The 15297-nt window shown below is 53.5% G+C and overlaps 3 protein-coding genes, 1 long non-coding RNA gene and 1 other non-coding gene across 5 annotated transcripts in view; 3 read left to right on the top strand and 2 right to left on the bottom strand.

The window, feature by feature from the left end:
- LPCAT3 (lysophosphatidylcholine acyltransferase 3) overlaps positions 1-796 on the top strand; it is a 34906-nt gene extending 34110 nt beyond the window's left edge. The window contains exons 12-13 of the mRNA XM_006065859.4: positions 32-154; positions 394-796. Coding sequence (XP_006065921.3) covers positions 32-148 — 117 coding nt within the window. The 3' untranslated portion in view covers positions 149-154; positions 394-796. The remainder of the gene's footprint in view (positions 1-31; positions 155-393) is intronic.
- Positions 797-984: 188 nt separating this feature from the next.
- On the bottom strand, positions 985-6880 carry EMG1 (EMG1 N1-specific pseudouridine methyltransferase). Its single transcript, XM_006065858.3, has 6 exons — positions 6551-6880; positions 2447-2548; positions 2192-2333; positions 1798-1856; positions 1566-1715; positions 985-1252 (listed from the first exon to the last, which is right to left on the bottom strand). Exons 1-6 carry the CDS (start codon positions 6716-6718, stop codon positions 1139-1141), a joined length of 735 nt encoding a protein of 244 aa, XP_006065920.1. The 5' UTR covers positions 6719-6880; the 3' UTR covers positions 985-1138.
- A 64-nt stretch (positions 6881-6944) lies between these two features.
- On the top strand, positions 6945-11621 carry PHB2 (prohibitin 2). Its single transcript, XM_006065856.3, has 10 exons — positions 6945-7221; positions 7385-7469; positions 7778-7857; positions 8754-8938; positions 9355-9484; positions 9578-9681; positions 10086-10163; positions 10493-10569; positions 11084-11089; positions 11276-11621. Exons 1-10 carry the CDS (start codon positions 7095-7097, stop codon positions 11301-11303), a joined length of 900 nt encoding a protein of 299 aa, XP_006065918.1. The 5' UTR covers positions 6945-7094; the 3' UTR covers positions 11304-11621.
- On the top strand, positions 9751-9995 carry LOC112584839. The gene has a single exon (XR_003109234.1). It is a non-coding gene; the product is annotated as a small nucleolar RNA U89 (small nucleolar RNA).
- LOC123333189 lies at positions 11591-13694 on the bottom strand. The gene is made up of 2 exons (XR_006550368.1): positions 13571-13694; positions 11591-12425 (listed from the first exon to the last, which is right to left on the bottom strand). It is a non-coding gene; the product is annotated as an uncharacterized LOC123333189 (long non-coding RNA).
- Positions 13695-15297: the final 1603 nt, after the last annotated feature.

Below are 15297 nucleotides of genomic sequence, written 5' to 3'. Positions count from 1 at the left end.
CATCTACCGTGGAGGCTGCATGTCCCCACAGGTGTACAAATCCATCTATTTCCTTGGCCATGTCTTCTTCTTGAGTCTACTATTCATATTGCCTTATGTCCGTAAAGTGATGGTGCCGAGGAAAGAGAAGTTAAAGAAAATGGAGTAATTCCTGGTAAGTACACCTCCCTACAACTGAGTGTCAACTATCAGGTCACAGAAGATAGCCACAGACTGGGATGGGGTGGGGGACGGGTAGTCCTGGGAAGATGGGGTGAACCTCACAGGGCCTGGCTTCCAGAAACACAGTATGGGGCACTGACTGCTCTAAGAGGTGCCTGGAGGGAGCTGGAAGGGCTGGGGCCCGGCGACCAGGAAGTGATGCCAACCGGCCTCCCGCTTTCTCCCTCGCAGGTGGCCCACCGCAGGACTGGCACACCAACAACCCGCCTCCCTTCGCAGCACTCCTCCACCCTGGAGCACAGAGAACCAGAAGCCCGGGTGTGGGAAGACGGGGCTCCCCAGCTGTGCCTCTGCCGCCGGCCACGTCTCCATTTGGGGCCAAAGGGGAAACTCTCGTGGGAGGAGCAGAGGGGCCCACATCCCTCCTCTGGGCTCCCCCATGCACGTTGCCTTATCTCTTCCCCCTCTAGCCAGGAACTTGTGTTTTTCTTCTGCCAATTTACTATGATTGTATCCAAGCCGCTGCCTCCGCCCCCCCATGGGGGGAAGGGAGGGGCAAGGCCCCGCCTGCTCCACTTTTCTACCTTGGACTGACTGTACCACATAAAATCACTTCAGTTTGTTTGTTTTTTCACGGCTGGCGCCCCGGCTACTTTCTTTCAAACGCCCTCCACGCGTGCCATGGCTGAAAGAATCAGGGCTCCCTCGTTTAGGGCACCAGACTGCAAACACCATAACCTCAAGGGTTTTCCTGAGGTCTGAGGGATTACACCAGGTCACAGCATTGCTGCCGAGTTTAGGAACTCTCAGAGGACAACCAGGTTTACAAGAACAATGTTTATAAAATAAACAGCAGGCGTACAGCCTGGACTTCCGCAGACCCTGGTTTGGGTGCAGGGAGGGGGTCTTCCAGCAGTCGACTGAGGATGGGGCGGGAAGCAATGTTTGCAGTGTCTGTTGGGACCAGGCTCTGCTGTCAGACGACCCCCCATGCTTCTTCAAAGGCAGTGGTGACTTTTGCACAGGTGAGGGCGGCAGAGAGCGGGTAGTTGCTGATGGACACCATCTTCTCTGTGTACTCCACATCCACCTGAGGAAACAGCATCTGTCAGCGGCTCAGTCGCTCCGTCACAGGTTCAGCCCTTCTTTAGGGCATAAAAACTGCCATCTCATAGCGCTGTTTACCACCAGTGTGGGCAAAGGATGGAGAAGGACTAGTTCCATGATGCACACCCCAGCGTTCCTCACAGGATGCGCCGGGGGCAGGAGGTGGAGCCCCCTCAGCTTTTTCCTTACCCTCTACCTCCCAACTCCTAAGGATCATCAAAAATGCTGAGTGCTCTCGGGATCCTCTGCTAAGCTTCAGCTCCGTGAAGAATCTGAGAGTTGAGCCCAGGCCTTACCTTGCCATGGGCAAAGGCCCCCACCACAAAGACAATGGGGTCACTGCTGGGCGCCAGCTCTCGCACATCACTGACGACCGGGACAGAAAAAGAAGTGCCAATTTTCATACACCCAACTGGGAAGTGGTCTGACACTGGATTCTTAATCACCTAAAGAAAAAAAATAAATAAAAATCAGCCCCAGAAACATTCCCAGAACACCACCTCCAACCAGTAGGTAACAATACCTCACCTTCAAGAGTTTCTGAGGGCCATCAGCCGCTCGAACGCTGAGTTTGTGTAAAAGCTGAACTAGGACAGAAAAACAGAGTTCAGAGCTAGGTGGAGATGCAGCTTCTCATGCCCAGTGATTCAACCAGAAAACCCTTAGATGAGCTGGGTTCCACATGTTCCGTGCATCCACACAAATGAGATGTTCTCAACAAGTAGCTGCCAAGCACGAGGCTGGTTATGCAGTGACAGGCCCCCCTCCCTTCTCTGCAGCCGGGAACCCACGCACATGGGAAGAAAGTGCAGACCCCTGGTTCTGGAGTCAGTCACATGACCCCTCCCCCACCTAAAAAACTCCACACTTTATTCCCCTTCCTCTTCCTCCCTCCATCAATTCTGCCAAGTTTCTCTCTCACCCATGAGGCCACAAAAGCGGTCAAAGGTTCTGGGAATTCGAGTCTGGGGGTTCACTTCAATCAGCACATTCTTCTGTGTGTGGATGTAAACCTGGAGCAAGCCCGCCCGGTTCAGGGGACTGTCCATCAGCATCAGTAAACTCTGAGGGAGGTGGGGTAGAGACCAGGGCACAGTCAGGACAGAAAAGAAGCCCTACAGCTGCCTTACCTTCTGTCCAGAGGCCCCAGGGCCTGAGCTCCGCCCCCTGGAGTTACCTGGTGAGCTATGTCCGGCCTCACTTCCCCAGGGTCCCGGCCATTCTTCAACAACATGGACTTGTGCTTGTCACAGTTGAGCAGCTCATATGTCTTCCCCACCTGAGAACAGGGAACAAGAGCTGCATAAGCTGCTTTTCCCTGGAATGTCAGTTCTCAAAGAGGGGTCCCCAAACCAGCAGCATCTGAAAACTTGCTCAACAGTCAGATTCTCAGGCCCACCCCAGATCTATACATCAGACACTTGGGGTGGGGCGCCCAAATCCTGCAGGGGATCCTCTGTGCCCACATCTTCCCCGTGCCTACCCCCATCACTGATCTTGGAGGGAAGAGGGAGGAAGAGGGCAGCCTATGATTCCACACACTCTAAACTGGATCTAATTTTAAAACCTATGGGTATCAAGCAAAGCCAGTGAGGGGGGTTCTGGAACCAGGCAAAAGTTAGGTTAGTGAGCAAGGCTGAATGCTTGTTTACCACAAACGCATTACATGCACACTGGGCAAAACATACATGGTCACTACCCTCAGTCTGCTTAAAACAAGCATGCACAATGTGAAGAGCTGCCAATCTGAACAGGAAGAAGTGTGAAAACTCTAATGAGGCCAGAGGTAGTGTAACCAAGGAACATTCTCAGAAGTAAAAGAAAAGGGGGTGCTTCCAGGTTTAAGGTGTGTGAGCAACAGCTAAAAGAAACAATTACAAATTGGAGCCCTGTGGAGCATTAGGGTGGTCAGTAAAAAGTTTTAAGTACAAATATAGTTTTGAAAGGCTAAGTTTTTATGTATCAATACAACATTTGTATGTCTGGCAACATTTTGAGCTATGACTCCAAAAAGTTTAGGGGAAGAGGCATATAGATTTTGAAATTAACTGAGTAAGTGACATAAAAATGTCACAGAGAACAAAAACAAAGGGCCAAGAGTTAGGTCCATGGAACACTCTTGTATGCATGTGCGTGCTCAGTTGTGTCCAACTCTGTGACCCCATGGACTGTAACCCACCAGGCTCCTCTGTCCATGAGGCTTCCTAGGCAAGTATATTGGTGTGGATTGCCATTTCCTATTCCAAGGACAGAAAAGAACCTCTTGAATAGATGAATCTAGTTTTGACTCATTAGTAAGTTATAACCAAGGTTTTGTTCTTTTAATGGAATAGAACAGAAAACATCAGAGTAATTCAAGTGCAGTCATGGTAGATAAAGGACTATGAAACTTTCTCCTTCATATAGCTGCATGTGCACACTGGCTCACCATGTAATTTTTTTTTTATTGTGGGCTGTGGTTAATCTTGTAAACCACTAATTAGAATAATCAAAGAATGAATACCATGTGTATTCTGTAGTAGGTACTGGAGATATAAGAGTTTTTAAAACCTTATTCTCTGTCCTTATTATAGCCTTCTAGTGGAAAAGACAACCAACCACATGAATATTTAATTCAAATTGTGAGAAACATGAAGGAAAACTAAATGGTTCACTAAAGGATTATGAGGACCTGATTTATACCAGGAAGGGAATCATTTCTATGAGAGAGTAACACTTAATAATTGAAGAATGAGTAACATAACAGACTCAATAATTGTCCAATGAATAAACATTAAGTAGGAATTAATGAGACAAAGAGCTGAGTAAAGGGTGCTTGCAGTTACACAACATTATCTGCAATGGCCTTACAGTCTAAGAGAACTTAGTGTTTTCAAAGAGCTTAGAGGAGGCCAGTGAGGCTGGAGTACAAAGAATAAATGGAGAGGGGACTTCCCTGGTGGCCCAGTGACTAAGACTCTACACTCCCAATGCAGGGGGCCCAGATTAGATCCCTGGTGGGGGAACTAGATCCGGCATGCCACAGTGAAGAGCTCATGTGTCACAACTATGACCAAGCACGGCCAAATAAATATTCTTTAAAAAAAAAAGAAGAAACAGAGCAGGCTGATGAGGCTGGCAGAAGCAAGAGGGACCAGCACAAGGAAGACAAAAAGCTAACAGTACAGAAGACTTCCACCTTCAGCTTCAACTTCCACAATGGATTTTATCACCCTTGGAGTAGCATTTATGACAACTGGCCAAATTTACTCTGGAGTATGTTCTAGAAACTTTAATTTACCTACAACCTTTTCAGCTTCTTAATAAGTAACCTGAATCAGTAACAACTAATTCCAAGTGACAAAAGATTATTCTAAATCCTTTACACACATTAACTCCTTTAATCCTCCCAACAATCCAGTAAAATAGGTACAAATACCATCATCCCCACAGAACATACCAGGAAACGAAGTGGTTAAGTGAATCTGAGAACTAACAGGCTGGAGGGATGAATATGTGAACCTATAATTAGGTTAGAAATATCAATTATAGAAGAAAATGAAACCTGATTAGCTGGTCATTTAAAAAGTTTTCTAAACTGCAAGCTTAATAAAGTGCCATGGTGGCTGAGGAAAGAAAGGTGGAAAAGAATTGCACCTAGATTACTATGGAAATGTACTACTTTTAAAGCACTTTCATTACAATCCCCCTGCAAAGTATTAACTGAGTTCTTCAAACTGACTACAAACTTTTCTCAAGAATCAGACGCTTAAAATAAATGTAAGACCCTGGGTTAAAATTAAAGTCTGACTTCCCAGCTTGTGCTATTTCTTCTGGCTCTACTCAATGAACAAGTTTAGCTCTAAAGGGCAAGAGAAACAATGTCAAAAGGAATGAGAACACTGCATAAAGATTTAAGACAGGGAACTGCCGGATTTATTTGGGAGAAGAGCCAAATGATAGGTAAAAATAAAGACGTATTGATAACCTGATCCACACAGTGTTTTGAAATGTATAGTAGTAATAAAGAAGAATGACAGACACGTTTCAACGAATCAAAACACTAAGTCCTTACAAATAAAAGGGTGGGCCCACTGAGCTAAAGGGCCTCTTGATGAAAGTGAAAGAGGAGAGTGAAAAAGTTGGCTTAAAGCTCAACATTCAGAAAACTAAGATCATGGCATCTGGTCCCATCACTTCATGGCAAATAGATGGAGAAACAGTGGAAACAGCGGCTGACTTTATTTTTCTGGGCTCCAAAAGCACTGCAGATGGTGATTGCAGCCATGAAATTAAAAGACACTTGCTCCTTGGAAAGAAAGTTATTGAAAAGCAGAGACATTACTTTGTCATATTGAAAAGCAGAGACATTACTTTGTCAACAAAGGTCCGTCCAGTCAAGGCTATGGTTTTTCCAGTACTCATGTATGGATGTTGCATATTGAAAAGCAGAGACATTACTTTGTCAACAAAGGTCCGTCCAGTCAAGGCTATGCTTTTTTCCAGTACTCATGTATGGATGTGAGAGGTGGACTATAAAGAAAGCTGAGCACCAAAGAATAGATGCTTTTGAACTGTGGTGTTGGAGAAGACTCTTGAGAGTCCCTTGGACTGCTAGGAGACCCAACCAGTCCATCCTAAAGGAGATCAGTCCTGGGTGTTCATTGGAAGGACTGATGTTGAAGCTGAAACTCCAGTATTTTGGCCACCTGATGCAAAGAGCTGACTCATTGGAAAAGACCCTGATGCTGGGAAAGATTGAGGGCAGGAGGAGAAGGGGACGACAGAGGTGAGATGGTTGGATGGCATCACCGACACAATGGACATGGGTTTGGGTGGACTCCATGAGTTGGTGATGGACAGGGAGGCCTGGCGTGCTGCGGTTCATGGGGTCGCAAAGAGTCGGACACGACTGAGCGACTGAACTAACTGACTGACTGAGCTACAGTAATTACCTTTCCCCTTTGCCCAATAAACTTGTCTTAGGATGAACCGAGGAACGACGCGAGGGACGTAACCTCTCCCCTAAGACGACTTTTGGGGTTAGGGTTATCACAGAAATCCTGGTAAATCAATCGGAAGCAAGGATGTGAGCGGCAAAGAGATTCAAGAGCAAAGAAAACGAGTACTGCCAACCCAGGATGTTAAACGAAGAGTCAGTCGATTAGGCCACTCCTTCTCCAAAAGCATGTTTCACCCATCTCTGCTTTCTCCATCCATCACTCCCTGAGCCCACCACCCTCACCACCCCGGATCCCATCCTATCGATCCACTAGCTCTCCATCTTCTAGTCCGAGTGTACCTTGACTGTCTCCAGACTGGCTCCTTCCAGCACCACAATGAGCCTACGGCCTCCGATTTTGCTTCCCGCCCCAAGTCGGGGCCGCTTAGGCGCCACAGCATCCCAGTCCTCTTCCTGCTCCGCAGCCCGGCGCTCACGAGGTTGGAATGCACCACTGGGCGCAGCCATCTTGCATCCGGATCGGAAATTGTGTAACGTCCTTAAACCGGCCTCAAGCTCGCCCCAATCGCCAGCTTCCTTCCGTCTGCCATTTCGAAAGTGGGCGCTCGGAAATGGCGACGACTCCGGGTCTAGCGCTCGCGAAGCCTCTCTGGGAGGGCAGGGTTCCAGAAAGGGGCTAGACTTCCGGATACGTACTTCCTGTGCGCACAGCTCCGGTCCGCCGTGGGCTGCGGGGAGGGTTTAGAAAGGAGCGCACTTCCGGTGCCCTTTCTCCCGCGAGCACCTGGGGCCCGGACCCTCGTGTGAAGGGTGCCATCCCTAAGCGGGAGCGCGGTAGAGACGGGCCGGCACCCCCTTCTTACCGCCGGCCTCAGGACCGAACATGGCCCAGAACTTGAAGGACTTAGCCGGACGGCTGCCCTCCGGGCCCCGGGGCATGGGCACGGCGCTGAAGCTACTGCTGGGGGCCGGCGCCGTGGCCTACGGCATCCGCGAATCCGTGTTCACCGGTGAGCAACCTGCGCCCGCTCTCCGGACTCCCGCCAACCTTCCCTGGACCCCTTCCCAGCCCCACCGGGGCCCCGCGCTCACCCAGCCCCTCACCCCGCCCCACCAGAAGCTGGCACGTACTCTGAGCCCGGCCTGGACTGACCCCCACCCCTCTCCCTGCAGTGGAAGGAGGGCACAGAGCCATTTTCTTTAATCGGATCGGAGGGGTGCAGCAGGACACCATTCTGGCCGAGGGCCTTCACTTCAGGTAATGGCGGGCAGAGCTGACTGACCCTGACCCATCACCCTTGAACGTCGACCCACCAGTACCTGTAGTAAGACTGACAGCGAGATTCAGCGCTGCCCTTTCCCCTTCTCACCCCATCTCCCCGAACAGTGGTGCTGCCCAAATCTCCAGCAGCACATACTGTTGTTTTCCGAAGGGAGAAGAAAATTTCTCCTTGACCCTGGTCATTAAGAGGAGGAGCAGGTCAAGAAACACGTGGTGAAGGAAATCCGGGCAGAACTAGTGAAATCGCAGCTTCCTAACCCCTATCCCTGTTCCCTTCCCTCCAGGATCCCCTGGTTCCAGTACCCCATCATCTATGACATTCGGGCCAGACCCCGAAAAATTTCCTCCCCCACAGGCTCCAAAGGTAGGTCTGGGCACTGGGGCGTCCCTGACAGTAAACACGGGAGCCTGGTCAGAGACTGGGGAAGATGGTAGTGTCAGATCTCTTGGGCTTTGGCTTCCACTTCTGCAAACAAGGTGTAATAAAAGCACCTGCTCCAGGGATTAAAGCAATACATTCTGAACATGCTGTGCATTTGCTCGTTTTCAACTGTTCCTCCCCCTAGTGTAAACTCAGTAACAGCATTGTCTGTCTTTTGTCTTATTCACTACCTAGGTCAAAGCCTCGCTTTAAAACTTTTCTTTAGCTGTTTGATTTATTAATCTACTGGTACATTCTGTTCTGGGGAAACTTGGTCCCACCTATCCCCTAGGGCACCTATTCCCTCCTAGACCATTCACAGATGTTGTGCCTTTGAGATTCCCCAGATCAAGCCTTACACAAACACACACAATGAGGCAAGTAGCTCACCTGTAACATACTTTTTTGCATTATCTTCAATGAAGGTTTCTTAAATTCCCAAAACCCTAGGCCTTAAAAATAAAGGATTCACAAAACAGTCTTTGTTCTCAAGTCCTTACTGTCTAGTTCAGGAGTGAGTGGGTGAGTCAGGAGACCGGTGGTAACGATACAGTGTAACAACTTTCAGTGAAGCATCAAAAAAAAAAAGTCAGCTTTTCTGGAGGAGGGGCCTGGGTAGAGAAGATTTGACCATGGGCAAGTATGCACTTGGCCTGTGCTGAGTCACCTCTCGTCAGCCTCCTCACTCTCCTCCGCCCAAGGCCATTCTGGGCCACAGGGCATTGCCCTAGGTAGCCAGGGAAGCACGCACGGGAGAAAATGCCTAGGGAGGGCGGCTTTGCCGAGAGGCCAGGTGAGCCCCCGTAGCCTCGCCCAGCCACTTCTGACCTCTTTCTTAGACCTGCAGATGGTGAACATCTCCCTGCGGGTGCTGTCCCGACCCAATGCCATGGAGCTGCCCAGCATGTACCAGCGCCTGGGGCTGGACTACGAGGAGCGAGTGCTGCCGTCCATTGTCAACGAGGTGCTCAAGAGCGTGGTGGCCAAGTTCAACGCCTCCCAGCTGATCACTCAACGGGCCCAGGTCTGACTCCAGCTACCCTTCCCTCCCACAGCATCAGCATTTCCCTCCGAAGCCCTGTGGACGGGCTTTTAGGAAAGGCAGCCCATTAGGAAAGTACTGTAACCTGAGGTCCCATCCACCCAAAAAGCCGTGCTGATGGCCAGTGTGGGGAACGAGGGCCGGGCCTGGTTAGTGTCAGGCAGGGAGGGAGAACCGTGGTCTAGACCCGCACACAGCTTTTGGAAAGAGTGGAGCTTGGGAGTCTGACCGAGGCCTCTCCAGCTCGGCGGGCCCAGTGAGCAACTCTGAGAGCGTCAGTGTGCCCCTGCGGTGTTCCAGAGATCTGGGACTCCCGTGGTCACGGCAGCACGCCTTCCTTTCCGTTCTCCGGCCCCCTCAACGCCCCTCTCCTGTCCGCCCCCACCCCCGCCCCCCAGGTGTCCTTGCTAATCCGACGGGAGCTGACCGAGAGGGCCAAGGACTTCAGCCTCATCTTGGACGACGTAGCCATCACCGAGCTGAGCTTCAGCCGCGAGTACACGGCCGCTGTGGAAGCCAAACAAGTGGGTGAGTCAGGCGACGGCGTCCGAGGAAGCAGGCAGGCGCGACTGGGTTCCCGCCGCCTCGCATCCCTGTGACCCCGATTCTCTCCCGCCACAGCCCAGCAGGAGGCCCAGCGCGCCCAGTTCCTGGTGGAGAAGGCAAAGCAGGAACAGCGGCAGAAGATCGTGCAGGCGGAGGGTGAGGCCGAGGCGGCGCGGATGATATCCTTCCCCAGAAGCGCCCCCCAGCGCAGCTCTGGCGCACACCGCTCCGCATCGCCCCCCTGTAGGCTGGCTGATGAGACTTAAGGCGAATGCGACCCGTGCCCTTCGACCCCTGGGGGCGGGGGTTCCGAGTGGGATCTGAGAGCTTGGTGGGGCACCCGAGGGCTGGCTCCCCGCCATGAGGCAGATCAACAGCGCGGCTGGCCTCACCTCCATGTCCACTGCTGCCTTCAGTTCCCGGCAGCTGCCTGCAGGGAGGCCAACAGGTGGGGCTGGGCACGAGCCACGTGAGCGCAACCTTGGATCTGACAGCCCAGGGGAGGGCCGAGCAGAGGGAGTAGGCAGAACCGGACCCGATTGAGATCTGGCCTCGTGTGGCCCCTTAACTGCATCCTGCTCACTTGGGAGAGGCCCTGAGCAAGAACCCAGGTTATATCAAGCTACGCAAGATCCGGGCAGCCCAGAACATCTCCAAGACGGTGAGTGTGCAGGCATTGAAGGGAGGGAAGTAGAATCTTCCTTGTTCAGATTTCTGTTCAAATTGGCTTGTCTGACACTCTTCCTCTCATCAAAAATTAGTCCTCTGGGCTCCCCTGACCTTCTGTTCATGCCTCTTGTGGACCTAACGCCTCCACTGTTGCTCTTTGCTTTGGTTCCCTGAGTGAGCACAGAAACCAGGGCGCTCATCCCGGCATCCCTATTCTAACCCCCAGGTGTTCCGTCAGTGGTTATTGAATTGCAGGGGTAGCAATCAAGGTCTTTTTTGCAAGACCTTGTGCAAACATTTGTCTCGTTTCCTGCCCTATAGATCGCCACCTCACAGAATCGTATCTATCTCACTGCTGACAACCTCGTGCTCAACCTACAGGATGAAAGTTTCACCCGGTGAGAGACAGGGCCTTCCCCTGGGTCCTCCACACAGATCAGGGGCCGGAGTCTGGCTGCTCGGGTTCTAGAACCTGTTACTAGCCTACTCATATGACCCTGGAAAACACCATTTCTCTGGATCAAAGTTAGAAAAGTGGGTGGTTGATAATTCCGACCTTGAGTCTCACAGGATTTTATGAGATCAAATAGGATTGTTCGTGTAAAAAGCGCTTTAATTGTAAAGTTCCCTTTCACCGAAAAGCAGTGAAAGATGATATTCAGTCCTTGTCCTGGGGAGCTGCTCTGGGGCACCGAAGCATGCTAGGAAGACAGAGATGAGACCTGGCAGTGGCTGAGGGAGCAAGTCTCTTCCTTCCCAGAGCCCGAGACTCCGGCTTCCAGCAGGCTTGCCTTTTTCTCTTGGGATGGAAGAGGGGATTAGAGCTGGGTAGGGCCTGAAACTTGTCAATCACATGTACCTTTCTTTTGTCTTTCTGTGTTTCCTGTTCATGTGGTGACCTCATGTCCTCAGGGGAAGGTAAGTAGTGGACAAAACCTTGTTGCTATGGGTTTTATCTCCCAGTACCTGCCTTTCCCCCACCAGCTCCCCTTTCTCACCGTCCCACCCACACACCCGTGGCTGGGGAGGAGTGGGTGGCCTGAGATGCTCTGCCTCTCACAAGTGTGTTCCCTAATCATGTCACCATCTGTCTCATTTCCACAGTGACAGCCTCATCAAGGGTAAGAAATGAGCCTGGTGACCAAGAACTCTGCCTCCAGGGAGGAAGTGGATCTGTTTCTGCCCTGGTGTTTGAGGAGTCACCTTGGGGCCCACGCCACCCCCACCCTGCTATCATGAGATGGTCCCTCTGCATCGCTCCTCCCAACCTTTCTGATGAACAAAGACTGACCACTTCTGGGGCAATGACTTTCCTCCCTGTGTTGGCCAGGGGTTTGGGGACAGTGTGATTTCTCAGTAATTTGCTACGGTGTTGATTCCTCCCTCGTGGTCCGGAGGCGATAACCACCACCCCAGGAATTCTCAATAAATTTTTATTACTGAAGCTGAAGTCAAAGCCTCCCGGTGTTTGTTTGAGTGAGGTGTTTGAGTGTGGCCGGGAAGGCACGCATGGGGAAGCAAACATGCGCACGCGCACACCGCGCACTCCCGGGTTCTTCTCCGTCTCTGCCAGCAGGGGGCGCGAGGACGCCGGCGGGGGCAGGTAGGGAGAGCCAGGCCAGCTGCTCTCACCCTGTAAGCCCGCAGAGCCGGATCCAAAACAGGACCAGGGTGGGAACCGCGGGCCTTGGGGTCCGGGCCCAGCTGCACTCCCCGCCCCGCCCTCCTAAACCGCATCTCCCCTTTGTTTACCAACATCTCCTTTTCTAAGGCCGGAGCAGCTGTGGCTTTGCTGAGCTAGACCAAAAATCTGATGATCCCAACAGGAGCTGCTTCCTTGGTAATAAGGCTCCACGCAACTATGGAGAGACCACTCGATCTCACCAGAGGGCTTACGTGCTCAAACCCCCGCCCAGCGGATCATGTCACCTGCCCAGGCTGCCCGCACTTCTCAGCCAGGGCTTGCCCTCTGGAGGTGGGCTTCACTCCCACAGCCCTGCCCCCGCCCCCACCCCGCAGACCAGGCGCCTCCTTCCTCCTCGATGCTGCCCTCACTGAGTGGGCAGAGAAAGGAGCCCACTGGCTGTGCCCACATGCCACCTCACCCGTGTCCCATCCCTTGTATTAAGGGAGACAGGGAAGAGTGGGAACCGGAGGATGGTCGGCACCTGGGGCAGAAGTGTATGCACAAGTCAGAGAGGTCTTGGTGACCGGGTTAGAGAGCCGGGGCTCACCTTCAGCTGCTTCGCGACTTCTGAAGAAATTAGATTAATTGCCCCCTGCTCACTGTCATGAAAGGGACAGGGAGACAGGGAGACAAAGCCCTAAGGAGCTGGTGAGAGGGTTTGGGGAGCAGGGGAGAGGTGAATGAGCCCGAGTCCGGTCCACGCTTTCATTTCCCTCACATCCCAGAGGCAGGAAGGGGATGGAGGTGCCTGGAGTGTCCAGATCCCCTGGGGCTCTGAGGCAGCCATTTTGATTCCTCCTATTGTTTCCCTTTCCTAGTGACTTCCCCCATCTCCCCAAGGGTAAAGGTCAGAGGTTGCTGGTCCGGAGGCCTCCGTAGTCTTCAGGCCTCCCTGAAGGTCATTGCCGAGGGCACCAGCCGGGGGCCATCTTTACCAGACAGTGTTAGGAGCTTCACCATTAGACCATCCAACACTGTGCTGGAAGATGGACCCAGAGCCGGTCACAGACATCCACGCTGGAGCTGGCCAGTCTCTCCAGGGACCCTGGCCGCGGGCCAGCTGAGGTCTCTTGAAGGTCTACCAGCCAATCCTAAACTCCAGGTCAGCTGTGGGTCCTAGATCCTCCAGATGACAAATCTCTCTGGCTTCGGGGAGGGGCTGGGGCCACTGTGTCCCTTCTGTGGGCAGCCAGCCAGCCAAGAGCCACCTCTCTCAAGGCACCCTCCGCTCAAGAAGAAGGGGCCTCCAGGGCTGGGCGGGGGGGGGAGATTTGGGAGCCGGGACGCCAGCAGCTGTGCGCAGGGAGCCCCTGAGGCGGTGGACGTCGCTGGCCTGAGACAGGGGCCTCCATCATTACCCGGCAGTATTAGAGACTCCCAACCAGCACCCAAACACTGCTGGGTAAGACGGGGGCCCCCACCCCGCCACCCATCCAGAGCCAGTCCTAGGCCCAGGCCCCCACCCCCACCACCCGCGTCCCTGGGGACACTTCCGGGTGAGCCTGCAGCGGCCACCAGCCCCACCCTGGGTTGTTGATCCACTAAGGCCCGAGCAGAACTTCGGAAGCCCCCTGACCATCTCTTCTCCACCCGGAGCCCCTTCCCCACCACCCCCAAAGCCAGTCTCTGCCCCCACACACCAGCTCCCCACCCTCAAACCCCCTCAGCAGTCCCTAGCCTGGCCCCAGGACCCCTCTCCCAGTGGTCTTTACCTGTCACCAGGCCGCCTGGCCCCCAGAGAGCGTGGGTCACGGAGAGCAAGGGGAATCAAGGCCCAGGATTCAAGGCCTCGAAGCCGCCCTGGCCTCCATTCTTCCTTCTTCCTTCTCTCCTGCCCGGCAGCGCAGGCTCCTCACCTGGGCCCCGCCCGCCGCCCCTGCGCACAGGTGTGTCTGCCCGCCATAGGCTGCACCCCGCTGCCTTAACCCCTTCCCTCCCAGTGCCAGCCACAGGCACCTCCTCTGAGGCCTAGTCACCCCACCGGAGGCCCCCAGCTTTTGCCACAGTCTCTCCTCTGATACCTGCCTCCTTGGATCCGCGGCCTAGGCCAGGGAGGCCTTGTCACCAGAAGAACAAAGGACAGGGCGCCTTTGAGCCCCTTCGCCTTCCTCCTTGGGCCTCACCCCACAGCTGCTCCTACCCCCCGGCCAATCCTTTCCCAAGTCCTCTGCCAGAGATCCTGAGGTCAGAGGGGACTCAGCTCTGCAGGGACTGGGTTTGACCCCCACCCAGAACATCCCAGCCTGCGGAGGGCAGGGGGGGTCTCCGAGGGGCACCTCCCTGTCCTCACCCTTAGTGTTGGGGCCTCTGCCAAGAGTCCTGAGTTCCTGGCCAGGAACCTCTGCATTGACCCGGCCGATTGGAGTTCTGAGGGCTTCTGCAGCCCTGGGCGCAGTCCCCCACTCCACTCTTCAGAAGGACCAGGCACCTCACCAGGGAGAGCCACCCCTGGGCCCACCTCGAAGCCCAGGAGAAGCCAAGTCCCAGCCTCCGGCAATTAGCCCAGGGCGGTTCGAGGGTGTGGGACCCGCCTTTCTTTTGTGCAGCTCAGTTGGGATGAAAGGGTTGCTGGGAGAGGGGCCCTGAGGCACACAGGTGATGCTCCACCCTCGCACCCCCTGGAGGGTGACGGCTCCAGGGAGCTGAGCTGCCTGCCGAGTTGCCCAATCCCAGCTCTCGGCCTCCACCCTTGTTTGTGTGCCTGCTAAGTTGCTTCAGTGGTGTCCCACTCTTTTGTTGCCTGCCAGGCCCCTCTGTCCATGAGATTCTCCAGGCAAGAATACTGGAGTGGGTTGCCATGCCCTCCTCCAGGGGATCTTCCCGACCCAGGGCTCGATCCCAAGTCTCTTATGTCACCTGCACTGGCAGGTGGGTTCTTTACCACCTGGGAGGCCCAGCTTTGTTTGTTTCCTTCTTAATTCTTGTCTACTTATTCTCTGTTTGTGGACTGTTTCTGGGTTTGCCTTTCCCACCAGTCTCCTCAATTCCACAATGACAGGAACAATTGGATCCACCATCTCGCCCCACCACTGCTCCAGTGCTGGGGACGTGGGGACACTCAATACAGAAATTGTCCACTGAGCAAATGACCGCCCAGTCTCAGCCAGCCCAGCAGCAGGGAACCAGGCATTACCGAGTGGGGCTCTCTCAGGCTCAACTCCCCAGGAGACCAGCACTTTCAATCAACATAAAGCCTTAACATGAAGCAGGAATCATTGTTGTCCACTGTGGACACACAGAAAGTGATCAAAAATAAAACTAGGGAAGCCTGGTGGCTCAGTGGTGAAGAATCCACCTGCCAATGCAGTGGACACAGGTTTGATCCCTGGACCAGGAAAATCCTACATGCCACAGGGCAACGAAGCCCATGTGCCACAACTACTGAGCCTGTGCACTAGAGCCCAGGAGCTGAAATTACCGCACTCATGGTACAACTACT

The sequence above is a fragment of the Bubalus bubalis genome, chromosome 4, assembly GCF_019923935.1.
Source record: "Bubalus bubalis isolate 160015118507 breed Murrah chromosome 4, NDDB_SH_1, whole genome shotgun sequence".
Lineage (NCBI taxonomy): Eukaryota > Metazoa > Chordata > Mammalia > Artiodactyla > Bovidae > Bubalus > Bubalus bubalis.
This window is presented reverse-complemented; position numbering and strand designations above follow the sequence as displayed.

Excerpts from the sequence above, each read along its gene's own strand:
- EMG1 (XM_006065858.3), bottom strand. The coding sequence starts at position 6,718 with ATGGCTGCGCCCAGTGGTGCATTCCAACCTCGTGAGCGCCGGGCTGCG. Across the intron at positions 2,334-2,446 it reads GGCCGGACATAGCTCACCAG|AGTTTACTGATGCTGATGGA; the intron begins GTAACTCCAGGG and ends CACCTCCCTCAG. Across the intron at positions 1,253-1,565 it reads GGGCCTTTGCCCATGGCAAG|GTGGATGTGGAGTACACAGA; the intron begins GTAAGGCCTGGG and ends CTGTTTCCTCAG.
- PHB2 (XM_006065856.3), top strand. The coding sequence starts at position 7,095 with ATGGCCCAGAACTTGAAGGACTTAGCCGGACGGCTGCCCTCCGGGCCC. Across the intron at positions 9,485-9,577 it reads TGTGGAAGCCAAACAAGTGG|CCCAGCAGGAGGCCCAGCGC; the intron begins GTGAGTCAGGCG and ends CTCCCGCCACAG. Across the intron at positions 10,164-10,492 it reads CCCAGAACATCTCCAAGACG|ATCGCCACCTCACAGAATCG; the intron begins GTGAGTGTGCAG and ends CCTGCCCTATAG.